The 26,567-nt window shown below is 52.5% G+C and overlaps 13 protein-coding genes across 13 annotated transcripts; 7 read left to right on the top strand and 6 right to left on the bottom strand.

The window, feature by feature from the left end:
* Nucleotides 1-1,894: 1,894 nt before the first annotated feature.
* Nucleotides 1,895-3,023, bottom strand: J4E90_007275 (uncharacterized protein; the record flags this gene model as incomplete). Its single annotated transcript, XM_051436815.1, has 2 exons — nucleotides 1,895-2,886; nucleotides 2,990-3,023. The coding sequence occupies 2 exons, from the start codon at nucleotides 3,021-3,023 to the stop codon at nucleotides 1,895-1,897; spliced, it is 1,026 nt and encodes a 341-aa protein (XP_051289561.1).
* A 539-nt stretch (nucleotides 3,024-3,562) lies between these two features.
* On the bottom strand, nucleotides 3,563-5,314 carry J4E90_007274 (uncharacterized protein; the record flags this gene model as incomplete). Its single annotated transcript, XM_051436814.1, has 1 exon — nucleotides 3,563-5,314. The coding sequence occupies one exon, from the start codon at nucleotides 5,312-5,314 to the stop codon at nucleotides 3,563-3,565; it is 1,752 nt and encodes a 583-aa protein (XP_051289560.1).
* Nucleotides 5,315-5,642: 328 nt separating this feature from the next.
* Nucleotides 5,643-6,657, top strand: J4E90_007273 (uncharacterized protein; the record flags this gene model as incomplete). The annotated part of the gene is made up of 5 exons (XM_051436813.1): nucleotides 5,643-5,649; nucleotides 5,712-5,774; nucleotides 5,860-5,954; nucleotides 6,007-6,219; nucleotides 6,271-6,657. 5 exons carry the CDS (start codon nucleotides 5,643-5,645, stop codon nucleotides 6,655-6,657), a joined length of 765 nt encoding a protein of 254 aa, XP_051289559.1.
* Nucleotides 6,658-7,374: 717 nt separating this feature from the next.
* J4E90_007272 (uncharacterized protein) lies at nucleotides 7,375-8,655 on the top strand (the record flags this gene model as incomplete). The annotated part of the gene is made up of 4 exons (XM_051436812.1): nucleotides 7,375-7,504; nucleotides 7,919-8,150; nucleotides 8,230-8,395; nucleotides 8,527-8,655. 4 exons carry the CDS (start codon nucleotides 7,375-7,377, stop codon nucleotides 8,653-8,655), a joined length of 657 nt encoding a protein of 218 aa, XP_051289558.1.
* A 1,574-nt stretch (nucleotides 8,656-10,229) lies between these two features.
* Nucleotides 10,230-11,289, top strand: J4E90_007271 (uncharacterized protein; the record flags this gene model as incomplete). Its single annotated transcript, XM_051436811.1, has 2 exons — nucleotides 10,230-10,326; nucleotides 10,745-11,289. The coding sequence occupies 2 exons, from the start codon at nucleotides 10,230-10,232 to the stop codon at nucleotides 11,287-11,289; spliced, it is 642 nt and encodes a 213-aa protein (XP_051289557.1).
* Nucleotides 11,290-11,594: 305 nt separating this feature from the next.
* J4E90_007270 (uncharacterized protein) lies at nucleotides 11,595-12,178 on the top strand (the record flags this gene model as incomplete). Its single annotated transcript, XM_051436810.1, has 2 exons — nucleotides 11,595-11,619; nucleotides 11,688-12,178. The coding sequence occupies 2 exons, from the start codon at nucleotides 11,595-11,597 to the stop codon at nucleotides 12,176-12,178; spliced, it is 516 nt and encodes a 171-aa protein (XP_051289556.1).
* Nucleotides 12,179-12,535: 357 nt separating this feature from the next.
* On the top strand, nucleotides 12,536-13,759 carry J4E90_007269 (uncharacterized protein; the record flags this gene model as incomplete). The annotated part of the gene is made up of 3 exons (XM_051436809.1): nucleotides 12,536-12,787; nucleotides 13,102-13,700; nucleotides 13,756-13,759. The coding sequence occupies 3 exons, from the start codon at nucleotides 12,536-12,538 to the stop codon at nucleotides 13,757-13,759; spliced, it is 855 nt and encodes a 284-aa protein (XP_051289555.1).
* A 504-nt stretch (nucleotides 13,760-14,263) lies between these two features.
* J4E90_007268 (uncharacterized protein) lies at nucleotides 14,264-15,563 on the bottom strand (the record flags this gene model as incomplete). Its single annotated transcript, XM_051436808.1, has 2 exons — nucleotides 14,264-15,229; nucleotides 15,282-15,563. The coding sequence occupies 2 exons, from the start codon at nucleotides 15,561-15,563 to the stop codon at nucleotides 14,264-14,266; spliced, it is 1,248 nt and encodes a 415-aa protein (XP_051289554.1).
* Nucleotides 15,564-16,843: 1,280 nt separating this feature from the next.
* J4E90_007267 (uncharacterized protein) lies at nucleotides 16,844-17,479 on the bottom strand (the record flags this gene model as incomplete). The annotated part of the gene is made up of 1 exon (XM_051436807.1): nucleotides 16,844-17,479. The coding sequence occupies one exon, from the start codon at nucleotides 17,477-17,479 to the stop codon at nucleotides 16,844-16,846; it is 636 nt and encodes a 211-aa protein (XP_051289553.1).
* A 2,023-nt stretch (nucleotides 17,480-19,502) lies between these two features.
* On the bottom strand, nucleotides 19,503-20,331 carry J4E90_007266 (uncharacterized protein; the record flags this gene model as incomplete). The annotated part of the gene is made up of 2 exons (XM_051436806.1): nucleotides 19,503-20,212; nucleotides 20,262-20,331. The coding sequence occupies 2 exons, from the start codon at nucleotides 20,329-20,331 to the stop codon at nucleotides 19,503-19,505; spliced, it is 780 nt and encodes a 259-aa protein (XP_051289552.1).
* A 1,493-nt stretch (nucleotides 20,332-21,824) lies between these two features.
* J4E90_007265 (uncharacterized protein) lies at nucleotides 21,825-22,513 on the top strand (the record flags this gene model as incomplete). Its single annotated transcript, XM_051436805.1, has 3 exons — nucleotides 21,825-21,942; nucleotides 21,993-22,076; nucleotides 22,131-22,513. The coding sequence occupies 3 exons, from the start codon at nucleotides 21,825-21,827 to the stop codon at nucleotides 22,511-22,513; spliced, it is 585 nt and encodes a 194-aa protein (XP_051289551.1).
* Nucleotides 22,514-22,890: 377 nt separating this feature from the next.
* Nucleotides 22,891-24,462, bottom strand: J4E90_007264 (uncharacterized protein; the record flags this gene model as incomplete). Its single annotated transcript, XM_051436804.1, has 1 exon — nucleotides 22,891-24,462. The coding sequence occupies one exon, from the start codon at nucleotides 24,460-24,462 to the stop codon at nucleotides 22,891-22,893; it is 1,572 nt and encodes a 523-aa protein (XP_051289550.1).
* A 1,125-nt stretch (nucleotides 24,463-25,587) lies between these two features.
* J4E90_007263 (uncharacterized protein) lies at nucleotides 25,588-26,565 on the top strand (the record flags this gene model as incomplete). The annotated part of the gene is made up of 1 exon (XM_051436803.1): nucleotides 25,588-26,565. One exon carries the CDS (start codon nucleotides 25,588-25,590, stop codon nucleotides 26,563-26,565), a length of 978 nt encoding a protein of 325 aa, XP_051289549.1.
* Between the last annotated feature and the right edge of the window lie 2 nt (nucleotides 26,566-26,567).

Genomic DNA, 26,567 nt, shown 5'->3' with positions numbered 1-26,567 from the left:
GGGTGTTGGGGCACCGGCTGGGGTGGGCCCGGGCCTGGCTCGCTGAGTAGGCCGCGCGTGTTTCGTCCCTGCAAGCTGGGGCCTGAGGGTGAGGTGTGCCGACGGGCGACAATGTCGATGGGCACGCGAAAATGTCCGAAACGCTCTTGTTTTTTGTCGCTGCCTCAGAGCTGCGATCGTCGTGCACTCGACCTGGCCGTTGCGGAGGGGGAGACAGAGGTGCTGCTCTCTTTGAAGCACCTGACTGGGGACCCAAGCCACGGCCGTTCTGGGCCAAGCGGCTCTCGTGTGCATAACCTTAATCTATTTATTGCAGCCTCAACCGGGCGACCGAACGCCTCCAACTGCCTCACCACCAGCGCCCATATCACGGCCTCGCCCGGCCTCATCTATTCACATTCCGCTCATCGCTTTCTTTCATCTGGTCTTGCACGCCGCTGCACAGATTTGCATTCATCTGTTGCCGGCGCTGACCGGGACTCGCTGACCTCAGGTACGGGATCCCAGCCGCTAGCAGAGCCTCCCGCACCGTCATTGGCTCTTCGTTCTTGGGTAAATAGTCAATTGCGCGTCTAGATTCATCTCTCCGCAGCGGCCAATATATCGAGCATCCACCTTATCTCCCACCACGTGCAGCCACCTTCACCCATCATACTACTGGATACTACTCCCAACTGCTTACCCATTCACGGCGACACCTCCAACTCCGCGCAAGCCACTTCAAGCCTCAGGCTACATGTATCCGTTTCCTCTCACAGAAACATGTCAGCCAAGCTCCACGCATCTGCAACACTCCTCTGGTCCAGCACCTGCCAGGTCCAACACAGCCGCAGGTATCGCACCAGCACGACTGCTGCCCGCCTGATGTGCCAGGCACACTGGCTGCCCTACTAACATGCATGCGAAACACGACGAACCACGGCCGACCATATTTACCCTTTTCTGTGGGGTTAACCCGCATCCGCCCTTTCATTTCCCCAACCCAGCCACTCACAACAGGGCCTGTGAAACTTTTGTACCACTATCCGCTGTTATCGCGATGGGTGTATTATGGGGTCTCCCTTGCGCTACCCATCGCTGATTATCTCCCGCTGCTGATCGAAAAGTCGAGACCGTGGCTTGGTGACACTGCGCACTCACTGGCAGGTTTGCCGTTGCTGACATCCGAGATTTGCCAGACTGTGATATAGGTGTCGAATAATAACATTCGCAAGAAGCAATCACTACATCAATCTCTCAACCCCTAATCAGGCCTTGTGTTGTTCAACGTCGCTAGTGACCACGTATCCTGGGCCGTCTTCTCGTTGATAATCTCGCAGTATAGCGGATATTCTTTTTGTCTTACTTCACTCTCCAACAACCGCATAACCTCGGCTGAAGCTCCGCTCTCGGGTGACATCTTGCAGTGTAGCAGAAGTTACTTTTCGGACTACTCCATGCTTCACAGGGTCCTGAGCTCAACGGACTTCCGATCTGACCTACCCTTGATGACGGACGAGGCGGTCCGCCACCGGGTACACTTGAAACGGCTATCTACCCGTGGTCAAAGACTATCACGTCCACTCGCTGTCAGAGGGGTGTGACCCCTCCGGTGGTCACTGTTGCCACTGTTCTTCTGTTGCCCTGTGAGCATCGGGTACGATGTCATCTCTGTCTATAGTTTCGTTGTCCGACGGAGTGATGTATCTTTACCATCTAGCAGCAAGCCTTGCGTTTCAGTGTTAATGATAGACCCCGTGGGTGAACTGTCGTAGCCGGAAATAAGCTGCACGAATGATTCAAAGTGTTGGCTAAGCACCTACGCTCTGCAAGAAACACATACACCCCGAAAGATGTTTTGTAGCGCGGACGGAGGTTATATAGTTCATGGTGTACTTTCCTCCATAACTGCATCTTACACGCTCAAGCCAACAAACGGATATGCAAGAGCGCCTAGGCTCCACGACGAATCTGCTGCTTTCGTCTTGTACTGATCCAGAGCATCAGACAAATGTCCCCGCCAATCGTTCCCAGCAAAGCTTTGCACCTGCAGCTCATTCATCCATACCCTGCGCCAAGAATCGGAAATCAAGCAGCCCAAATGCAAATGATCCAAACGCGGCAGCACGTCCTCCTCTTTAGCAATGCGGCTCAGAATGTGCCACCACGTGTTGTAGGGATCTGAATTCATGATGTACCTCAGACTCAACGATCTCAGCGTATCCTCTGCCGGCTGCAGGAGTGTAATGAGGTCGTCGCCGTTCATGATCCGCATAACGGAAAGTTTACACTCCTCCAACCTTTCAAAGTGGCAATGCCGTGCCATTTCCCCAAACACATCCATTTCCAAGATGCTGTAACAGCTCAGTTCCAAGTTCCTTACATTCCGTGCTTTAGCCAGGAAGCGCACGACGAACGGCGCGCGTGTAGTGTCTATCTCGAAGCCTGAGACTGAAGAGCGTAGATCCCGGAGATGCAATTGCAGTGTATCCAGCTTCTCAAAGGCATGGTCGAAATAACGGAGCGAAGGAGCCAGCGTTTCCAACTTGCCGATACTGACTGCGCCGAAGGCTTTGTCGCTGTCTACCTGAATACGTCGAACTTGCACTTTCGATTCCGCAATCGCAGACATGGTGGAGACAAATGGCCGCGACATTTCCTGCTGGCTGCTCTTGCAATACCGAGTACTGAACTTCGCATATTTCTCGTGCATGCCATCGTACGCAAACGTGATGGAGTCCAGATGTTCCAGTCTCTCGAAGATAGTCACCAGGCTTTTGCGATCGAATCTTGTTTCGCTGAAGAACTTGGCTATTTCCTCTGATACTGTGTAATCGGCAATGTATTGTACTTCGAGATCGCGGATAGCTGATGCGGTGCCATATGGCGTAGCAATTCCCTGTGTTTCTGCGATCCGTATTTGTGCTTGCCAAAGATGGATTGAGTGGCGAGGTGTGGCGTCGACAATGAGGTCCTGGATGGCGTTGCCGAAATGTGGGTGCGACGTTACCTCTATCAATCTGGAAAAGGCGGATTGGGTCCATTGGAGGGTGTGTTGACGAAAGAAACGGTCTTTGAATACATGTGACGTTTGTTCGCTCAGAGATGGGCTGGTGAGGCGGAGTGAACGGCTGTTTGGGAGGTCCAGGTAGGTGGTTATGTGCTCGATTAATTCCGTGGGTAGGCTGGATAATGCCATTGGTCTCAGTGCTATTTCCGACGATGATCTATGGAACGGATGTTGATAAGATGGACGAGGCAGTCACCAAACGTCTGTGGAGGCAAAGAGGCGGGGAACCTGCTGCATGTTGACGATGCACTAACTGTTTCGGGTATCGTACATGCATTATTCCGGAAGGCACGATGTACTGCGTATGCTTAATCTCATTCGTCTTGTATTTTGTTCTGCCGAGTACCACTAGTATCGACTTTCCACAAAAATGTTTCCTTGCGACCGTATTGATATGTACAGTTGTGGCAGTAAAGATAGCTCTTTCAGGCCTGCAGGTATCCACTGCAAAGACGAGAAGAAGAGGATTGGTAATGCCTTGTAAACTCCATCCATTGCTCCTATTCCCAACCTCTAATCGCTATCGCTATCACTATCGCTGCCGCTGTCACTGTCGCTGCTTCCCGATTCGCTGCTAGAGCTGCTGGCGCTCTTGGCAGAAGTCGCGTTGTCTGATCCTGAATCCGCGTCGCTGCTGTCATCAGAGTCGGAGTCTGAACTGTCCGAGTCGCTGCTGTCCGAACTGCTCTCATCACTCGACACTTCTGTCCTGCGCTTCCGCTTTCGTGCAACGGGCTTCGCTGGCTCCACATGCTCCATTAAAGGGTTGATGCTAGATCTTGGAGCCACTGCTGGCAGTACGGGCTCAGCGCGACCCAAAGCATTCAGGAGCGCCTCAGCTCGTCGCCTTTGCAGACGTCGAATGAACCCGGCACTGTACTCGTGTTCTCCAAGGTCTGTGATGTCGCCTTCCGTCTTTCTCCTCTTCCGCTCCCTGAGGATGCGCTCCTGTTCTGCGTCCTCCCGCGCGACCTTCTTGGCTTCCGCGTCATTCATCTGGGCGTCTTGCTCGTCGATGTCTTTTACGGCTGCCCTGCAACGTTCGCGCAGACGTTCGATCACACCAGCTCCTTGAAGACCAGCGATGTATTCAACAAGGGCCTCAGAATGCTCGTTAGGGATGCGAAAGATGTTTAGGGCGTTGTCAACAACGTCGTTTTGTTTCGCTTTGTTGAACTTCCAGTTGTCGCGATCGTAGTGGTACTGCCTGAGATAGGCAATGTATACCGAAGGATCCTTCTTCTTTCCCTTTGGCGCAACTGCAGATGCAGGTGTAGATTCAGCCTCGGCAGGCTCCGACGTGGGCTTCGGTGCTGCTTGTGGTGTCGGCTTCGGCTGCGGTTTCGACTTCTCTTCCGGTTCAGCGTCTGGGGTCTTCGAACTGGTGGCTTCTTTGGGTTGTGCTTCTGTCGCTGGTTTCTTGTCTAGTTGTCCGTTCCTCCTCGCCGCCTTCTGCTCCTCGGCAATGATTGAATGGAGTACAAAGTTGGAGACTTCCGGTGGCTGGGAGACGGGTCCAGTCCCCTTCTGTTCGGCAACCCAGGCTTTGAAATAATCCTGGCCCGTATTCCCGTCGGACCGTTTGGTATCGGGGGTAAATGCGACTGACTTTCTCTGGTCTGCCAGTGGGGGTGAGTCAGAGGGCTCCTTGCGGCTGGATTTCTTGGGGAGCTTTTGTGGTGTTGTGGCGGCGGCTGGGCTGGCGTGGTCCAACTCAGTGGACGCAAGTAAAGTTGGACGCGCTGTCGCGTACGCTGGCTCGTGATGTGGGTGAGTGGAGCTTGGCTTGGGACGCGTCTTAGGCTGAGAATCACCCTCTTTTTCTTCTCTCCGGCGTTTGGCTGGCTTCTCTTTCTTCTTTCGATAATTCGGATCTCCTCCTTTGAAAGGCTTGTTTGTTGCTGGAGTCTGTTCCGTGGGAGCCTCTGGCTCGACATCGAAAGTCACGACTGGAAATTCGTTACTAGTAGCCCCTTTGACGTCGCTTTCCGTGGCCTCAACCCGACTCTTCTTGGCATCCTGTTGATGATCCTCAGCTGCTTCATGTTGGTGTTTCCGTTTGCCAAGCTTTGAGTCTTTGCCATTTACGGCACGCTTCTGGGATGGCAAAGATTGCGCACGATAGTCTGTAGTTGTTTGGTGGTTGATCGATGGTGGTTTATGTTCAGGTACGGCGTCTCCGGACTCGGCCTCTTCTTCGTGCCTCAGTTTGAGCCCTAGCCGTCTCCAAGCCGGGATGTAGCCCGGTTCAAACACATTAGCCATGATCAGATGCGGAATATGGATATCTGTTTCAAAGAGTTAAATCGCATCGCGCATGACCGAATCAGCTGGAGCAGAGCGTCCTGTCAGGAGGGAAAGGTCGAATGAGAGGTCGCAGGCAGAGAATTTCGGGGCTGATCTAGGAAGGCACAGACCAAGTGACGGCGATCCCAGAGCTCCAGGCCACAAGCAACGCGTGTAGTGACAGCCAACGCCGACAACCTCGCCCTCAACCCCCAGACCGCGCCCACCGAGCTTACGCAAATCTCCGGAACCCGTTGCTGCAGCTGAAGCCGCCAATTACAAATACACAGATCCACCACCGCCCATCATGTCTGGTGCGTCGAAGCTATAACCTGGTGTTTGCCGCATACATGCTAACAGGAACCTCGTCATACAGGAAGCGCAGGCTACGACAGACACATTACCATCTTCTCGGACCAAGGTCGTCTCTACCAAGTCGGTACGCATCCCGAGCTATCTACGCCGCCCGAGCAACGATAGACCCCGCGACTTCCTGGAGGAGCCACGACTAACACGACATGCAGAGTATGCATTCAAGGCGATTACGGCAGCAAACATCACATCATTGGGCGTGCGGGGCAAGGACTGCGCAGTAGTCATCTCGCAGAAGAAGGTGCCTGTACGTATGGCAAGCACGACGGGCCGCACGCGGTACTGACGTATGTACACAGGACAAGCTCATCGACCCCTCCTCCGTATCCCACATCTTCCGCCTGTCGCCCTCAGTCGGCTGTGTCATGACCGGATCCATCGCCGATGCGAGAGCCTCCGTGAGCAGAGCGCGGGGTGAGGCTGCCGAGTTCCGCTACAAGTACGGCTACGAGATGCCCTGCGACGTACTGGCAAAGAGGATAGCCAACATCAGCCAGGTCTACACACAACGCGTAAGTGGCGATGCGTGAAGAAGGTGCGACTGGATGCTAAGCAACGTGCAGGCTTATATGCGACCGCTCGGTGTGGCCACCACCCTCGTCTCCCTCGACTCTGAATTCGGCCCCCAACTCTACAAGTGCGACCCAGCTGGCTACTACGTAGGCTACAAGGCAACAGCTTCTGGGCCCAAGACGCAGGAGGCGCTCAACTTCCTCGAGAAGAAGCTGAAGAACAAGGAGCATGCTGAGGGCAACTGGGAGGAGGTTGTCGAGCTGGCCATCACCGCCTTGAGCACCGTCCTGTCGGTCGACTTCAAGAAGAACGAATTGGAGATTGGCATCGTAGGAGGCCCCAAGACCAACGGCCAAGAGGGCACAGACTCCGCCTTCAGGGCGCTCACCGAAGAGGAAATCGATGAACGACTACAGTCAATCGCAGACAAGGACTAAGGAAGGAGCACTGGCCGTGGAGCTGGAACGGCATGTGGGTCGCTGAGGTATGACTGAGACGAACCATGACGATAACAACAGATAGCATGATACGACCTCTCAGACGTCAAAAGTGCTCCAGCAGCACCATGAATGAAGACGTTAGACTGTATTCTCCTGCATAAGCGCAACTGTGACGAAGCGGCCGGTCCTGGGACAAGAAACATGTGGTGAGTTCAGCCATGACTCCACTTGGTCTCGCCCATGACACCAGATTCCCATACTGCCTCAGCTGCAACGGTCTGCAATAACTCGCGAACTACTCCGTCGACGTCATGCTACTGGCTCCTAGTCGTCGGAGTGCCCAGCACAGCCGTCGCGTGGCTGACCGTGGCTTACCGTGGCTTTCGCGAGCGTTGCTCGACTTTGCGCGCACGTCAACCCTACGCCGGCACGCACTTCCAGGTTCATACTCAGCGGACAACCACGCGAAGACCGCACCACTAATTATAAGCATCGTCCAATCAGAGTGGATGCTGCGGCTGAGATACACAGCTTGGCCTTGATGCCTTACCCGATGCAGCCTACCAGGGCTGGCTCGCTAAACTACTTCGCTCGATGTGGCGCTTTTAGGGCTGCTGAAAAGGTCCAGCACAACGCTGCTCATTCCAGCTGGCGAGCAAACGTAGCGGAGCATCGAAAAATAGGCATGGTTAGATGCAGACGCACGGTTCCTGCATGTTTGGCCATCCCGTTGTAGTGGAGACTGGTACTGACGGTGATGCTACTATGCCGATTCTCACACCTCCTCACAAGCCTCGAGCTGCCGAATGCAAGGTCCTGAGTGGTCTACCAGGCCAGGGCCCTAGTACAGCTGGGAGCTACTCACGTTCCCAAAGTGGGACGTCCTTATGGTAGCGGCGGGAGCAGCCCTGCAGGCATGGCTATTCCTACCTTACGCTATCGAGAGCCTTGCTCAGCAACACTACCACCACCATCATCATCATCGTGAATACATGTCTCCTACATGCTATTTAATACTCGCCACGCCGCCTCAATTCACCCATCCACGCCAGCAAGCCTAGTTCTCTTCTACTCTCTACGACTTACTTCTTATTAGCCACTTCATCAATCTGTCGCCAGTCGATCTTCATTTCAAAAAAGCCGAAGCTACCATGTCTGACGGTCGTAAGGCTCTTCCTACTCCAGCAAAATAATTCCATCCTCCCAACTTCCCCAATTCATTCGACTATTCAAAACACAAAGGCTGACTTACATCTAGTCAACGATGCCCGTGCCATGCGCATTGCAGAGATCATGACCGACTTCCGCAACCTACAACACTACCTCGTCCAGTTACGCGCCACTCCCACAGCAGAGGAGTATTACCTTGAGGGTTACTCTCTGCTACGACAATGCAGCAGCGAGGCACAGGCCATCCTACAGACACCCTTTTCTGGCAGTGCCAGCACGGGTTCAGGGGATCCGGAGGCAGAGAAGCAGCAACTGAGAAAGTAGGTCACTTCCTCCTGCCTGTTTCCCTCATGGGGGACTGCAGAAGCTAGCACGAAAGAGGAGTCTGACGAGTTCTAGCATCATCACAGACGCCGCTGTGCGACGCTTCCAATGCCAACGCGCTTACCTACGAGCCCACGCTGGCCTGCGGTGGATGAACGCCCGCAACAGCGTCTTGCGTGGGCAGAGGCCCAACGCGAGCCATCTGGGTGCACTCCAGCAGGCTGACGCTACAATGAGAAATGTACGTTGAATGTGTCATTCCCCTATTCGACTTTGAGATTGGAGGAGAGGCATTCAGAAGCGACGAGAAGCACCAGGCTGGAAAGATTGCATGCTAGCTCACTAAGTTCTAAACTGACTACTGGACTACAGGAACTCCTCGCAATCAGCGATGCCTATGTCGAGAACACGCTGCGCGCCGCAGACGCCTCGCAGGGCAAGTGGCTGAATGAAGATCCTTCGCTGGCACAGATCCAACAGATACTTATGACTCGACGATGAGCATTTACGATCCAACAACACTGCCCGGAGCTCTCCATCAGATTGAGAATATTACCGCCATCCTACGAATACGCCCACTCCCACATCATACTGCAGCGGATTCGGCCCTCCGCTCTCTATCGTTTCTCCATACACGTCTCCTCCGGCGAATCTCTATTGGCAAGACATGCCTACACATCGCGATTCATTGTTCAGGCTTTTCGAATACTACTCTTCTAGTGCTGGTCACACGGTTTGGGAAGCACATACACTTTGTTTCTTTGGGGTAGCCCTGGATGATAGCCTACTTTAGCGTTGGCGTTGGCGTCTTGAATCATTTTGGTGCATGGGACATGTTCCGCTCTTTTGGAAGGCACAAGCGACCGGTCGGCAGATATGCATGCGAAGTGATGGCAAAGCATGGCAAAAGCACAGGACAGTTCGGGTAAAGTTGACCCAGGAACAGTTGTTCGGGCGTTTCCTCTATTCTTCTTCTCGCTTTTTTTCTCGTCAATTACGGCTTTTAGGCTGTATCCCCATGTCCCAGTTCCTTCTTGAGTTGTTTCCTTTCTTTCGTCTTCTTTTCTTCTTTTCATGTCAATAATTCTAGTCATTATTGGTATTTCAAGCACGTCAACACCATCTCATGAACCCGAAGACGCACACAAGCCTGTTACTAACCAACCCCTCATCAAGAAACGAAGGTGAAACCTGGAGCGATATGGGTACTTCGAACTAACCGCCTTTAGCGTTGTGCACTAGCTTTCAGCTTGACAGGCACATGGCCAGATCGAACTCGCACCGTCGAATCCCACACTGCGGAGCCGACCGATTATGCACGTGGATGCAATGCAGCAGAGCTTTTACCAAACGGTTGTTCGTAAGGCAGATACCTTAGCGTGGCATCAATGCTATGGACGTCATACACTAGGCAGGGCTGCGTGAGGAGTAATGGACGCTCTAGCAGTAGCATGGGCATGTGCCAATGTGCTTCCGAACGAATCACCATGCAACGCAGCCTCCCCAAGACACACCCCCATGGCGTAGAGTTAGCAACTGGAAACTTTCCATCGATCGCACAACACGGCCACCATCACACAATATCACACGCAACCATGCATCGCCCAGCATCAAATCCCACATTCCCCGTTCCATGCATTCGGCATCGCCTTAACAGACCAGGATTACATCCCAGGGCAGCTCGCTTACGCCATCTTCCCGCGCACTTGGCCTGATTGCGGCCTAGGGGATCGTCGGAGTTCCCGAAGTTGGCGGGCTTAGCGTGCGAAGCCACGCTTCGGTACCAGTACCGGACGAATATCATGTGCGATGAGTGTCGTGGGATCGATGCACGATGGCTAGTCGCAGATGGCTACAGGGCGGGGTGCAGTGCAGAAGGTGTTGACGGGAGGTAGGGCGAGGTTCTGGCGCGGTCGCAGAAGGTGGCGTGGAATGCTGGGTGCGATGGGTCGCGATTGGGTAGGCTTGGGGGTTTGCATTTGATGATGACGCGTCATTTTTTATCTTACTGCTTCGTCGTATGAGATGCTCTCAGCAGTCAGAGCAATTATTGTGGGCTTCTGCCTGGATTTTTCATGAGTTGCGTAGGCGACAAACGTATAGCCTGGGGCATACACGAAGAAGAGAATGCGTCGTCGATTGAGAATAGGGCCCTGATCCTGCTTCAGGCTGGTTGTTGAAGTCGTGCTTTGTTCAGTGAAACAATCGTGACAGCTTCGAGGTAGCCCATGGTCAGCACGAAAGTCTAAGACAACAACAGCATAGCCGTAAAAGGTGTAGACGCTGCTGTGGCATTGCGTAGTGCGCCTTTGACTAGGATTTCCGTTGTCTTATCTAGAGATGTACTAAGAGCGTCGCGTGATCAAAGCCAATTACATGTAATATACTCGCTTCCTCTTGCTAAGACTGTTAATGCTCTAACACAGAATGGTAGTTCTATGTGCCTTCTTACTTTGTCTTTATAAACGCCTAATCTTCCTTTTTATTAATATGCTAGCTTCTTAAGAGAGTCTTATATGCAAGCGCTATTCCGCATTCCTTACTATATTATCTGAATTAGAGCGACGACCGTAACACAACCTGGCAATAGAAAACGACTACGCAAAACAAGCGACGACGCTTATTAACCGTGCGCTCCGTCTCATGCACCTACTCCTAAATCACCATGCCGCTCTGCAATCGTTCAGCAACTCCCTCAGCGAAATGCTGGAGATCGCTACAACTACCCTCAATCAGCTCCAGCAGACAGCTGGGCCCAGCTCGACTCTTAAGGAAACACCAAGGCCCCCCACAAACGCGACATCCTCTGTTCCTCCACAGCCACACAATGAAACACTTAAGCCCATTGAGCAGGACAACTCGACATTCGATAACAAGTTGGCGAAATTCGCATACCGACTAAACGACAAATTCCCGAAAGTCACTGAACAACAGCTTCTGGAAGCCCTGGGCAAGCTGCAAGCCCGGGAGATCGACCACGTCGTCGTCATGCTCGTGTGGATGGCCAAGGGTTCACAACACGGCTCTAGCTACGACGATGTCATTGGCACCGAACAAGATCCGATGATGAGAGCTTCGAAAGACGCCGACTTTGATGTAAAGCAGTACGTAATGAGCCGCGAAGACTACGGTTGAGGCAACAGAGCTGTGTAACGGGTTCTAGCGGGGTGTGGTATCGACATTAGGGCCAAAAAGACTCCGTGACGGCTTGAGAGAGGGTGCGCGAGAAAGACAAGTCTTCCTCCACTAACGATAAACGAATACTAGGCCACCCGAGAGGGCTACGTGTTTTCCAGACCTAGCTGTAAAGCCTCAACAGCGCTACATGTATCCTCCCTTCCCCTCTAAGTCTCCCAGAATGCTCTATTGATTACGGCATATACACTCCGGGAGCCTCAATCAAGGTCACGTCAAACCCTCTTTTGTGTCTTGGCCTCATCATGGCTCCCGAACTCCGTTCCCTCGGTTGATCAAAGTGACTCCGTGTACACTGCGATACTGTAAGGTGCCAGTCTCAATAAGACAGACCCTAGGCAAGACAACCCCAGGGCCGCTGGTCAAACCCTCCAAGTTCGGCTGTGACAGCAAGGCTGTCAACACCATTCACTGCTTCACGGCTATTCTCAAGGAGAACCAACACTACACTAACCCGAACTGTGAGGGGTCACATGTACCTCCCATCAGGGAAGTGTCCGACTTTATTCTTAGCCTCGAAACAGAGGATCACTACCAGAATAGTTACGTCGATGACTTGAACCGCACGTTTTTTTTCAACGTCCTCAAGGTCTACTTCAGGAAGCATTTCCGCCACAACACGTTGCCGGTGATCACTCGACCCCGGAGCGGCAAGCAGCTCAACGCCTACCCACGAGATCTACAACACCGCTTCCGTGTGAAGTGTACCGTCCCGATCAACATGTACGAAGGAAACATCATCAAGGACATGCTGGCGGAAACCGAGTGGCTGAAGCAGATTGAGAATAAGCTGCCACCGCAACCCGACCTTGCCCCCGTGCGTCGCTAGCAGTCAACCTGCCGACTACGTCGACAACTGCTCCGACCTTTAGCGCATTAAGTCAAACGCATGCGTATCGACTACAGGAAAGCATGGGCAGCATGTATACAGCACCCTTACTAACTCTGGGAGTATTCGTGTATCTGTAACACCCTTGAGGTTACCCAGCTTGGTGGCTAGGAGCAGTCAGTCCAAGCTTCTATTAACCGCCCTCGACATTATAAACAACCCTGGAGGATACATAGAGCCTAACCGAGGTCACAAAGAGTCTTCGTCAGAGACTGGAGAAGATATAGGTTAGTATCGCATGCGGGTGTCGCCACATAACCTACCCGGGGAGTATTCAGTGTTGGTTAACTCATCGCCATGCTTCCGCCAGACTTCAAGCGGAGGAACCCGCTCAGGGTGCGACCTTTCCAAGACTTCGATGACGCAGCCCCACCACCATCCAATGCCCGAAACAGGCTCCTGAACATGGTCCATGAGACTGGAGGCTTTAACCCAACTTGGAGGAGAAAGAAGGGTGAGGAATACATCGCCCCTAAAGAAGATGACGAACAGGAGCCTTCGAAGAGGAAGCGCAAGAACAAGAACAAGAAGACGAAGGAGGCAAAGGACGTGAGTCCCGCACTTCTGAAAATTCAGTATGACTTGCTGTGGAGTCTGATACAGGAAGGGCTTCGGGTTGGATCAGATGATCACACAACGGAGTCGGGGATGGATTTTGCAACACCATCGGAGCTTACCAATGCGAAAGAGCCCATCGTTCTCGACCCACATCAACGCCATGCTATCCATAGGGCCCTCGAGAGATTGCAGGCAGGCCATCATGAACCATTGTGGCATACGGCATGGGTATTGGCAAGACGCTGGTAGCCGTAGGATTGTACGCCGTCTTGAAGCAAGACTTCGCCATGCGTGGGCTTGATTAGCCCTTGCTTGACAAGACGACTTTGGACGAAGGGCATGATGCGCATGAGTTCGACCCCAAGATGAGCATACAGGGAGGATTCCTGATCGTTGTTCCAATCGATCTCTTTTCCCTATGGGAGAAGGAACTCCAGATGCACTTGGAAAACCCTCCAAGTGTCATTGTATACCATGGACACCAGTCGTGGTACCACTCCACTGCGCATACTGCAGACGAGCTTGCCGCAGTTGATGTGGTAATAACATCCTATGAGACGTTACGGTCAGATTACGAAGATGCCATGGCCGCTGCAGCGTCGCACGAAGACTTCTTCAAGACACCGGTTCACGCACGTTCCCCCACCATGGTCATATACTGGAGGGGCCAAATCTTGGACGAGGCACATGAGATCGCAAACGACAAGACTGGTGTCAACAAGGCTGTAAATCGCGTTCGAGCGTTGATGCGTCTGCCACTTACGGGTACGCCATTCCTCAACGATTACACAGATATCCATTCCCAGCTGTCGCTGATCAAGCTCGCGCCCTGCGAAGATCCGGAATTTTTCGCTTCTCATTTCCTCTTACGTCCTGGGGCCAAACAGTGCGTATACTGCATGTTGTCAGTCGAACTCAACGGCGTGCTCTCTCTAGTACTTCAGTCATGCTCTCTCCAGCTAGATCGTGGAGACGATTTTGATGGCGGGAGGGTTGATTCCGAGATCGATGTGGAATACATTCGACATGATCACGATTTGGAAAGCTGGGAGCGAGACGCGCAAGTGAACGTTAAACAGCCGTGGCTTGGGACCTACAAGCCAGGCAAGGGTGAAGCGGCAATAGCGGCGAAGATGTTCTCAAGCTCATCATCTTCGCCAGAGTGGCGGCTGTGCACCCCGAATGTGCTGATGCGGGTCACGAGAGAACGGAATTGTCAGAATCGATGTTCGGGAGTTGATGGTGATGCATGTGAATACTTTCTTCCAGGTGAGATCGGACCCTCCAGGCGGACCAGTGCGGCAATGACGTCATAGCGAGCGGACCTTGCGACGCGTTCGTTTTGATCATGTATTCTCTCCAACTCTACCTAAGTATCTTACAGTTCAGGTTTTGTTCAAACAGCCATTTCTCAACATCCTCAATCACCCCCCATGCTCTACTGACATATGTAGTCGATCGCTGTGCTCAGCTTGACTTGCCAACAGCTCTTATCCTACCGCCCCAAAACCACAGCACTGCACATGCTGGTAATCCCAAACCAATCGAGGCGAAACCCAACGCGCTATTACCCCAACCATATCCCAGACTTTTGTACATGTCGGGCGCAAAAATCGGAAAGACAAATGCGAGGCCATACGAAACCGAGCGAATTGCTGCACCGGAGGAAGCTGCAAACTGGCCAAACTCCTCAATCTGGTATGCGATGCTTGCTTGGTTCACGATGAAGCTACCCAGCGTGAAGATAACAACACCGAAATCGACCATCACCCAGTGGAGTGTGCGCTCGGCCGACCACCCATACCAGAAGAGACCGGTTGGCATGATGATCATTCCTGGAACCATGTAGGGGATGCGAAACTCAGGGACGCCTTTTCCATCAGTCCGTTTAGCTTGTTTTCGATACGACCAGTCCATGATGCGGCCGCCCAGTTGACCACATAGGGTCGAGCCTATTGCAACCGAGAGATAATGTAAGCTGCCGACAAGCTCAGATTGACCGTATTTGTCGATCCACAGCGACGCGTAAGTAGCGAGCATAAGTGTATAGACGGCAAAAGACAACGTCGCGGTCAGTGAGATGAGCCAGGTAATAGGCCTCGTAATAAAGATGCGAATTGGACGCAGAAGGTTCTGCGCAATGCGAGCACGCTCAGCTTTGGTGGTCAGGACGTTACCACTCTCGGCTAAGGCTTTGCGACGGAGCAAGACTGGTGTGTATGATTCGCGAATCAAGAAGTACCCAACGACCAGGACGACGGCATTGAAAGCACTCATGATCCAAAAGACCCACGACCAATGGAGGGAATGTGTAACAAGACCACCGATGATTGGTCCGAGAGCAGGACCAAGGAAGGGAAGTAGGGTCACCAAGGCCAGGGATTTGCCGCGTTCCTTCTCGCCATACATATCTGCCATGACTGGCCCATTGAGCTGCGAAGAATTAGTCATGGTAATGTCAGCGTTATTCAGTCTCATCACTTACCGTTACGCCCACACTCGCACCAGCTCCGGTCATAAACCTCCCAACGATCATCAAGCCGGTGTTCCTTCCCACAGGACACAGTGTATTCCAGGCCACGTACCAAGCGTTACATATCAGCCAGATTGGCTTCCTTCCCCATAGCTCACTGGCGCTTGCGATTAAGAACGGCGCGATGCCCATGCCAAGGAAGTATACCGACATGGTTATTTGGGCGGTAGAAGCGCTGATGGCGAGATCGGAAGCGATGGCAGGAAGCGACGGTGCGATCATACTTGCAGACATTATGGGTATCAGCTGGCCGAAAGAGAATGTAATTCCCATAGTGATCTTGCGTGAAGCTTGCCAGTTGTAAGGATCGGAGGTGTCTGTGGGCGACGCCCATGTTGACTAATTTTTTAGCAATAATTAACAAAAGTGAGACATTAACATACTCCGTAGTCATTCTTCAACCGAACAAGGCGGTCGTTAGTACCGTCAGCGGTCCAAGACGTTATCTCCGGGTCTTCCCCGTCACGGGCTCGATGCTCAGTTTTGAGTATGCCCGGGGCCACACTAGCAACAATTCCATCGAAAGCTTTCTCCGGGTCTTTGGAATGAGACATGTTATTGAACATTGTCCACTAAGATTGCATATGATCCAATAAACCGTGCTGCGCTCTGCGTACAGTATATACAATGTTCGCGCGGAGTTCGGACTTATGCTCTTATCAGATCGGAATCAGCTCAGGCCCTCCATGCCGATTGCTGCCTAGCAGGATCTGATAAAGTGTCAGTCCTCCATGCCGCCGGTGATGCTCTGACCTTCCTATTGCAGTTGGAACAAGGCTGGCAGAGATGCCAATGTGCGTTTACTAGTGCCCAGCTTTCATCGACGATGTCTGCCACTCTTCACCGCTACCTTCCCAACCAGTTGACCGGGGATGTAGTCGCATTCGAAGCGTAGTTGACGGACTCAGGTTCGGATACATCTATTGACGATGTCTCCGGCCTCTACCTTCTCCATTCCTCAAGACTTTGGCCACGCTCTACGTATCCTTCAGGGTCGATTCTGGTGCCGAGTGCCAATGTAGGAAACTTTGGTCGTCTGCTTCTGGTTTACTGGTTTGTGATTCGGCGGTCTGCGGGGCAGCATTCTATACAAAGGAGAAGAACACGGTTGGGAATATTTTGACAATTTCCTTCACCCTGGAGCCTAAATCATTGTAAAAAGAAACATATGCAAAGTTTGGTAGCAATAGAGTCTCCCGGATCAACTCGAGGCCTGCTTACAGCTAAATGTTCTTTCTACATCCTAATAAAGTAAGCTAAAACATGAGGATACAAGATCAATCAGGATACGAGGATCTCTAAAGTTCGGTTAAAGAAGGCGCAGTGCAGTTTCTGATGTTGTGACAACAGTAAGAGTTCTATCACAGTCGCCTGTACGACAGAAATTCGATCAAAGCCTAATAACACCAGGACTCATCGACTCGTCGAAGGTCTCCTTTCCGTAAAGCAAGAACTCCATGTCGGTGACATTATGTATGTCGCCCTGATTCCTTCTCCAGCATCCTTAACAAACATCATATCCTCTGTATCTCCTGTTGCCAGCTCTGATGAGTCTGACCCTCCGGAAACATACTACTAACCACCTGCCCCGTCTTCATATCGTAATGTGATCCTGGTGGCAACTGGTTATGCATGCCACCTGGGCTTGTACTGCCGCCTCCACTTCCTTCGTTCTGTCTCGGATCGAGGAACTGCCCATGTCCACTTACACCAGACCCTGGCCGTTGTGGCTGGGAAATGGATCGCTCGCGCCATCGCTGACTTTGCTCGTCTTCCCGGGTGAAACGCTCGTATGGACTGGGCATGCGAACGTCAGGCTGGAACGTAGCGGCGCGCGGCGGGGCGAAAGACGGTGGTTCCCATTGACTTCTTCCCGTAGCTTTCTCTATGTAGTACCATCGTTGGCTCCTTGTGTCGTACTCCTGTATCCAACCCTGTGGCACTGATGGTGCACCGCCTTGCGGAGCAGGGCTGCCGGGGTAGCCACCTTGAGACTGCGGCCGGCCTTGCTGTTGCCCGTGGAGGACCGGCATTGGGTGATATCCATTTGCACGCGGCGGCGATCTGGTTCCGCGTCTCTGTTGCTCGAACTTGTGGATCTGTTTGGTGATGTAGTTGTCTGCGCGCTGTATGTAGGTTTCGAATGACATGGTGGCGTTCGTCTCGTAGATCAGGATAGCGCTAGGCCCGTACCGCGACAACGTTAGACTAAACGAGTAGTAGACGATGGTAATTGTGGTGCGTTTCACACAGCCACAACGGGGGCTTCACGCTATATATGCTCTGCCCAATCCCTTCCCCACGGCGTGCGTAAGCCACTCCTAGCCACATGTCATCAGCAGCTCTCCATCACAATGCAGGACTAGCCGCACCAGCACACTGCAGAAGTCTCATCAAAATGGCGCCGCAATTTTGAAGCTTAGCATGGCTTCTATGGCGCAGGCCGCCGTGTGATTGGCCAAAGCAGGGGCGGTGCGGAAAGCGCGGAAGTGTGGCTCGCGTGAGGTGGCTTTCGCGCGTCGCTAATTTGCCGATTTCCGTGGCGCATGCGACAGCGAGGGATGTGACACCGAGTTTGCGTAGCACCGAAAGCTATCCGAAACCACAATTTGGCGCATACGAGATCGTGCGCGCAGTGCCTCCGAACCATGAAGAAGAAGCGATGAGTGTTGGTGTCTCGTCGCAGAAATCGTGCTAAAAGTCCATGTCACCATCCTCCCCGTGTCCCTAGATCACTCACCAAAAGGAATGGAAAAAGAAGCCTACCATTTGATGATAGTGCTTAGTCATCCCTGGTACCAGTGCTGTAGGATGAGCCGTCCGTTCAGAACTATATCCACGATTTGGTATCCGGACACAAGCTCCAGGTGGAGGCCAAACTCTCGGATGATGCGAGAGAGCCCCTGTTGATAGTCAATTCCCAGACCGGTTGGTCGTCCCAATTCCAGTAGTCCAGTTCGGCGGCATTGCGAATCATGCGTACCTTCGTGGGGGCGAAGATCACCTGCAAGGAGGAGCGTTATGTCTTGTGCGAATGCGAGTCCGATAAAGGCAGAAGGATCGATAGAACGCCTGTGTGATCACTGCAGTATAAGAATCTGGTTATTCTCGTTGGAAAAGATGAGATAATCGAACGGTGTGCCCAGGTAATGTCTCGAAATAGTCAAACTTGTTATCGTGCTCCTCGAAGATGATCTCTAATCAATACGCACAACGCACGACACTCCTGGCGTAGCCGAGTACGAATCAGGGCCAGACTGCAGTAGTCCTGCGCAAAACACATCTCCTCTTCGTATCGACATAGTCAGAGGAACATTCTCGAAAATGGTACGCGCGTCCGGCGTCAGCGTCCCCGATGACGGACCCATCGTCATGGCTGCATAGCTCTGATGGTAGACTTATTGGGTATTTCAAGATTACGAACACCGGATGAATGACCAGCTCCAAAAAAAAGAAAGGCTGGCAACAGGTGACGGCTCCGTGGAACCTGCGGAGGGTAGCCCGCTCGCGCGCTCGGATCGACGGCTGATATCTGCGGCACGCTTGCGATAGGCTCATAGCGACCAAACAACGTCAGTATCGCGTATTCATCTTGTTCAGTAGCTTTCAGTACATACCTCATTGTGTCTATGTGAAACGACTGCTTTTGTGAGGTATTTCGGGGGTTGCGTTTCGAGCTGCTCCTTGTTGCTTTGCTGGAAGCCGCCAGCATGCTTGTCGCGTGGGATTCACCCGTTATAGGTCTGGAGACATCTCCATGGTAATTCCAATAAGTATTATAAGTATTGTATTGACTCCCAGCGTTCGTTTGTGGGAAGCATGGTAGGTATTGTGCCCGAATAAGAGGGAATACTCCTAGAGAAGTCAGTCGCCGCTGGAGCCCACCAGGCTCTCAGCTAAGTGCAGCATACAGAAGTAGACCCAGAAAGTCAATGTGAGCGCTGGTCTGCATCGACGCGTCTGCTTGTTGTTTGGGTTCATGGCAGCTCATCGCGCATCGTGAGCGGCACCTGGATTACGTCACGGTCACATGCTCCTGTCACCCGATCTCGGAACGCTGCACGTCCACGGGTACCTGCAGTCAACTCAAGAATCAGTATTCAACTCCATATTAACACAACCAAAACTTCTGACACCGAGACGAATCTCTGTCACAAACTCAAATCGCCATATTTACTTCGAACCCTTGATGAAGTCGCCGCGCAGCCACTTCGGCGCACCTTTCCTCACAAAAATCATGTCGTTCTCCGTGTCCAGTCCAAGTGCACTGAACCACTCCAATGCATCCTCTGGTACATGCGGTAGCCTTGTGACTGATATTTTACACTGCTTGACCCAAGGCACTGTGCTTTTGGGATTCAGTACTAGCCTCATACCGAATACGCTTGGTTCCTTCAGCTCCACGCTCTTGAAGACGCCCTCCACTGCGGCTTTCCACTCCGCCTCATAACCAACAAATAGTTCGTTGAAGATCGCGCCTCCCTTGCCTACGAACTCGTACTCGAGACCAGGCGTTTGGAAAAGGCTTAGAAGCAGGGGACGGATTTCGATGGGTGTATCGTATTTGCCACGGCGTTCGACATCAGTGCGTATTGTGAGCCAGGCGCTGATGGTGTTGCGATCGACGGCAAAATTGCCAGATGACGGGTAAATGGTATCCAGGTAGTCTTGCGCATCGCGAATGTGCACCGATACGGCACGGTCCCTGAAGTACAGTTCGCGGAACTCGCGACGCGTTTGTCGTGACGCCTGAGTCAAGCTGTAGTAACCGCGCGCTGCCCAGAACGCTTCACTTGTTGTTGTGACGCTGCGCCGGCTGACGTGCTGCTCAATAAGGCGCTGCTTGTCATTCGCGGCAAGCGCGTATATCCTGTTGCGCACCTCTACGCGCCTGTGAGCTGAGAACAAGTTAAGCCGAGGTTGGTATGGTACCTTGCGGAAGGTCGCTAAAGCCGCGGCCCGCAGACCTGCCAGCATTCACAGTGGATGGGTTCGAAGACATTATGACGCTCATTGCAATGTTGCTATAAGCTTTTGCGCAAAACAAAAGCTTCCTTGGGAGTTCTAGGGGGTTAGAAGAGGTTGTGGAGAGATGCACATTAAGGAAGGTGAAGGGCTGAGTGTCAGCGTGCTAGCCGCATTAGGCAGGACGTAATCGTCGGCCGCTAGAGGATACGTAATTTGATTGTCGACCGAGCGACAAACGACGCATTCTCTCACACGTCGCCATTCTTCACTTCTTATTGACTAGCAGGTCATCCTCATCACGTAAACGTTGGGTCGAAACAGTTTGCCTTGACCCGACGGTCTACGCGCCCGGGGTGCCTTACCACATTCGCCTCCTAATCGTATTCGATCAATCATCAACTTCAACAACTGACCTGGTGCCGACGCACATTGAAAAAGATAGCGCAAAGGATTCTGTGAAGAAATCATCGACCGTAGCTTTTTTGGACCGCGAGATTTCGCGAGTCTAGATCGATAACGCGTCCTGCCATAACCGTTCACATCATGTCGCGGATTATGGGAACTCGTGAAGCCAAACTGCCGACACCGACAAGCCATCCTCGTTCATACTTTCGGTTGTATTGGTTTCTTCACTGGATTTCTATACCGTATCGATAAGGCGTCAGACCCCAGCTTCAGAGTGGCTCATTTTGTTGTGAAAGTAAAGGTCGCTGTCGAAAGCAGAGCACACAAGCTAATACCATTTATGAGGCCTCTGGACGGAACCAATCTTAGGTCTGAACGAGGTCAGATGTCAGAGATATGTATCGATACGACTGTAGCAGTCGTAGGACTGCTGGACGTTGCATCTCTGGTCGTCTTTGCTCCGTACAGGACACTACAAGACCGCTGGCGATAGAGAACATGCAGGAGGAGATGAAGCTATCAGACCAGCAGTTGCAGCAGGTAAAACTGGGAATGCAGAGGGCTTACTATCATTGAGCGATTGCGTCACTTCCCAGGTAACTTGCTCACTCACCACCAAGAAGCTCTGATTCTTTCACTACGATATCGGACCGCTGCCTGTGCTCAAACTGTTCTTCCGCCTTCGCGTTCGCCTATAAATAGCTAAGCAAAAACCTGACCTTCTACTGAACTTACTTTGTTGTTGATAACTGACGCAGCCAATCCCAACTTCTGTTCTAATTTACACAGACAGCAAAAACCCTCCGTACAACATGAAGCTGTTCAGTTCCTTGGCCATCTTGCTTATTGCTAGTCTCGTGATCGTCACTGCGGCGGTTCCCACTGTGGACGACGGCAGTACTGACGTCACGCCTATTGAGTACACAGGTATGAAGCATCTCTCAACGGCTTTTTGGTTTCCACTTACTGACAACGATAGATGTTACCACCGCCGAAGATTGTTGCGACTGGCGACCGACTTTGAAACATCACGGTGCTGCTACTGTGGAGGTCTGGGTTGGCCGTCCGGCCATCAACGGGGGTTACTACAAAGGCGAGGACTTGAAAGCGGCAGTCTGGAACATGGTGGACCATCTCTGTCCCGGTCAGCGTTTTCAATGCGACGACCCTTACCCAGGCCGCTGTGTCTGGGTTGATCACGTCACCAAGTTAAATCCTTTCCCGGTTGAGAGCCAGAAGAGTAAGCCGAATATTCCACGAGGGGTACGCAAACACTGATTTCTGGTCTAGCTACTCTTTGTATGGGAGTGTATGGGGCTTGGGAAACTGAGGAAATCCGTCAACTTCTCATAGACACGGTTGCTGCGGTTCTTAGTGAGTGCTTCCCTCTCCATCACCAAACAACAATCACTAACTCGGGTTTGATAGTCGGCTTCACAAACGATGCTTATACCAGCCCCAACTGCTACGAGTTCCCCGGCTCGATGATGTGCAACCTCCCAGACGGAGTTCGTGTCAACCTTCCCCCTCTCGACGGCGCCAAGGAAACACATACCAACTACCTGCACGTCAAATTGATGAAGGGTGGTAATGTTCAGCACGAATTCCATTGTTGCGAGACGCGCGACAAGGTTGATGCGCAGCTCGACACGCTATATGACCGCATCACCGGTATCTTCCATGAGGACTATGGAAAGTTTCGGCTGACTAATTGTATGGTTCGTGGCTGGACGACCTGCGAACAATGTTACGATAGGTTTGATCCTGAGAAGTGCAAGAGGTGTGGCAAAGGATGCCAAAAGCTAGATTAAGCGGTCTTGGGCACGCATCGAGGTTCTACACGCCAGGTCTTAGAATGAGGTAATTTCGAAGGTTGTTTTGGCAGCTAAGCTTGTCATTTGGGGAGCTTCATGGATGGGTAGCAGAGAGCGTTCAGCTCTTTTGTATCCTATCATTACCATAGAATCTCAACACTAAATTCATCCACTAGCAGCAGTTACGCATCCTTGAGGCCGTGATATAGATTGCTCAGTTGCTGCAAGTCGTGTTCTTAAAAGTGTGACTTTTGGCGCTATCTTGTATATACTGTCGTGCATTCCTCTTTGCAAGCCATTTTGTATGACAGAAGCATGTAATCTCTTGTGACCTCCGCAGCGCGCTCGTATCCACCGCCACTAGGCTCAGCCGTCTAGGCTGGTCGGGAAGGAACCCCCAACAACGCCATTACATTACCCCCTGCGTTATGCTCCTTGATCATCCTTGACATGACTTGCATCAGGTACGGGCGTCCCTCACCTGGCAAGCTCGCCTTGAAATGTTCGATCCACCGACCTGCGCGCTCCTTGTTCTGTGCAGCTTCTTCTGACGGGTTATCCGGGGTATATAACACGATCCGCAGACACTGCCAGACCTGTAATAGGTGGCGATTGATGTTCGCGCGGAGCTGGACGGACAGTTGCGGCGGTGTAGGGTTCGGGTTCGTATTGGAATCCTGAGGATACGACGTCGGATAGCCTTGGGGTGCGGGTGGCTGAGGTGGCGACATCTGCTGTTGAGGAGTGTGAGGAATAGTGTAGTATGGGTCCGGGGACGACGGGGAGGATTGCACGGGTGTGATGTCCGGCTGAAGCGGGGGTTGAGCATATACCTGGTGAGCTTGAGGTTGGAACTGAGGCTGTTGAGTCTGATGTACTTGTCCCATCCGCGCTTGGGAGCCCTCCTGATTTTGACTCTGCTGCGCCCTCTGCTGCTGCTGCAACTCCATCGCTGCCTGCATGCTGGCCATTGACTGGTTGACAATCATGGTGGCATTTTGGATGTTCGCGAAAGCTCTCGCTCGCAGATCATTATCTTGAGAGTCGCGCACAGCAGCCCCATTTTCGTGGAGGAGTTTGGCGATTTCCATGCGCTTGTCGGGGTGGAGGATGTTGTAGCGCGGATCGTGCAGTATATCAACTGGCCGGAGAAGAGGGACCTGCTTGCTCGGGTTTATGAAGTTGTTCAAAGCTGGGCTGGGAGTAGAGCTCTCAGGCAAACCGGTGGCACTATATGACTGTTGTTGGGGCAGCATAATGGGTGGGGGTAGCATTGGCGCTGGTGAGGTGAAAGGCGAGAGCATGGTTGGCTGGTGACGTGAGTTCATCTGCGCCAGGTTCTCATCGATATCAGTCGTAGATGATGAGCGCAAGAAGGACGGCTTTTGTTGCTGGACAACAGGCTGTTGATAGACCGGAGCATTCCTCATCTGCGTCTGTTGCCTGGTCATTCGCATTGGCTGCTGCTGCTGCGACGGGCTAAAGCGAACTGCTGATCCAGGCTGGGATCGGCGCTGCGATGCGTTCGACATGCTACGTTGCGCAATTTCCTTCTCGTGAACAGTGCGGACGCCCTGCGGTGGTAACAACGGATAGAGGGGACTGCCCGTCTGCGGGCGTACATCCAATCCGGGAGTAGTACTGCCGCTGCGTGTGCCACTCATATCGGTGTTAGCGAAGCCATAGTTTCCGTTTTGCAACTCTCTCATAGCTGCAGGCTCAAGTGTCTCGAGTCGTTCGGCGGTCTTGTAAGACCAAGATCGTGAAGGCATGCTATTGGTGTACCGGACCGGCGGGGGCGGATTTATGTAATATATCGCAGGGTGTAGACCAGGCTCCTGCGTCACGACCAGGCGCTCGTCGGGTCCATAGATGAAGTCGGTGTAGGCAGGGAATATATCGCAGTCGCGCTGCAGGTCTTCCCAGTCCTGGTCGTGGAAAGGCATTTCTGAGATTATCGGGTACCAATCGATACCAATGGCAGAGTGAGATAATGACGCGTTCCAGTGGTATTTCGGCGGTGGTGTTGGTAAGTCCTGTGCGCTCGGTAGCGCCTAATGGAAGGCGCGCGGCCGCCAAGGAAGGTGCGGTGGAGGAGCGGGATGGTGAAGGTGACTTCCGTACTGGGTTCGTTCGCAATACAATCTTCAGAGTAGTTTAAGAGCCGCCTATGTTTGCAGGATGTTGTTGGTAGCTGAGCGACTCTCTTTATATGACCTTGGGCTTCACGGTTCGGATCATCTCAATTCGTCCGCAATTGTCTCTGAATGAGCTGGATGTTTGTGGTCCCCATCGAGACATGCATAACTAGAGACATGAGGCGAGCGTAGAGAACGAATTCGGGAGTGCACTATAGGCGCATCTGGAGGATTCGAGCTTTTTGGCTGACCGAAACATAGAATTAAGAGTGAGAGTTATTTCAAATGTCGCCAGCTTACCAGGCCTTATAGTAGTACGCTTGAAACCCTGTTGCCATCCTACAGCTGGGTGGTCAAACGACTTCGATTCGATATCGCTCACAAGCGTTCTGACGATTTTGAAAATGTTCGGCGCGTGGGATCATGGTAGTGCAACCTACTACCTTGACACTACGGGTTTCTAGGATTCCAGCCAAGCCAACGAAGATGAAGCGGAAATCAAAAAAGAAGAATATAGTATTTTGGCGCCAGCGATACATGAGATGTGTGCCTGGTTGGATCCATCTCTTGAAGTGTGAATTGACGACAGAATGGAGACAGGGAATAAGTTGGCGAGATAGGTGGGTTTCCGCGATATCTCTTGTTGTCGAATAAGCGCAGACGAGATCTGGTATCAAGCCTTGAGCATCCGAATGATGGCATCTTTGGGAAAAGGCGAAGTATGTGGATGAAGACAGATGATGAAGCATGCCAGACGAGGTAGGTGTCGGCGAAACCATTCACCGAGACGCCAAAGAATGTCGCGCTCCCCACCACCCCACCATACTACCGTCGATCCCAGAGCAGAGTGCCCACGGTCTTTACATGGTTTCGTTTTCTTCTCTAAAACACCTTTCACTTCTATCTCAGCCTCCAAGATTTGGCATCACCACGATGAGCGACGATGCGACCACTCCCGAGCCAGAAACACTCGAAGCCCTGCAGTCTCGACACCGCAAAGAACAACGCGACCTCGTATCCCGTGTAACACAAAAGAAGAAACAAGCGAGTAAAAAGACACGGAAGGGTGTCAACGATGAGTGCGAGCGACTCGAACGCGAATTGAAGGAGCGGCAGGCGCATGAACTCGCCGTGTTGAACGGAGAGGCTGTGGATGCGGAGGAACAAGCAGAGGACCCACAAAGCTCTGGGGATAAAGCACAGGATATCCAAGAAGACATGTCCAATCTCAGAGTAGATGGCGCTGGTTCGGACAGCAAAGACAGCAGCACCAATGGCGATTCCACCGAGCCCAAGAAGAAGAAGCCGAACCGTGCCAAAGCCCGCCTCGCCCGTCGCGCCGCCGAACAAGCCTCCATCATCGCAGAAGCAGAGCGCGAAGCTGCCAACGCCCCGAACCCATGCGAACTAGAACGAGAACGCATGGCGACACAATTACAAAAACACGGGCTGGCGCTGCATGAGATACGCGCGGATGGTCATTGTCTCTACGCTGCAGTCGCGGACCAACTGCAGACACGGGAGTTGGGCCTGAAGCCGAGGATAGGTGTCACCATCAATGGACAGGGAGACCAAGGACTGGACGCTAAGCCCGAGGCATATAAGACGGTCAGGCACGCAGCAGCAGACTGGATCCAAGGCCACGCGGACGACTTTTCGGGCTTCATGGAAGACCCGTTGCTGGAGCATGTGCGCAAGATTAGGGAGACGGGCGAGTGGGGCGGACATCTGGAACTGCTAGCATTGGCTCGGACATACGGTCTAAGGATATGCGTGCTGCACAGCGATGGGCAGGTGGACCGGATAGAGGCCGAGGACGAGGTCAAAGAGAAGGAGGAAATCTGGCTGGGATACTACAAGCACAGTCACGGTCTAGGCGAGCATTACAACTCGCTACGCAAGGTTGGATGAGG

The sequence above is a fragment of the Alternaria incomplexa genome, assembly GCF_024043165.1.
Source record: "Alternaria incomplexa strain BMP 0042 chromosome Unknown scaffold_10, whole genome shotgun sequence".
NCBI lineage: Eukaryota > Fungi > Ascomycota > Dothideomycetes > Pleosporales > Pleosporaceae > Alternaria > Alternaria incomplexa.
The sequence above is the reverse complement of the archived record's forward strand: the minus strand, read 5'-3'. Positions and strand labels throughout refer to the sequence as shown.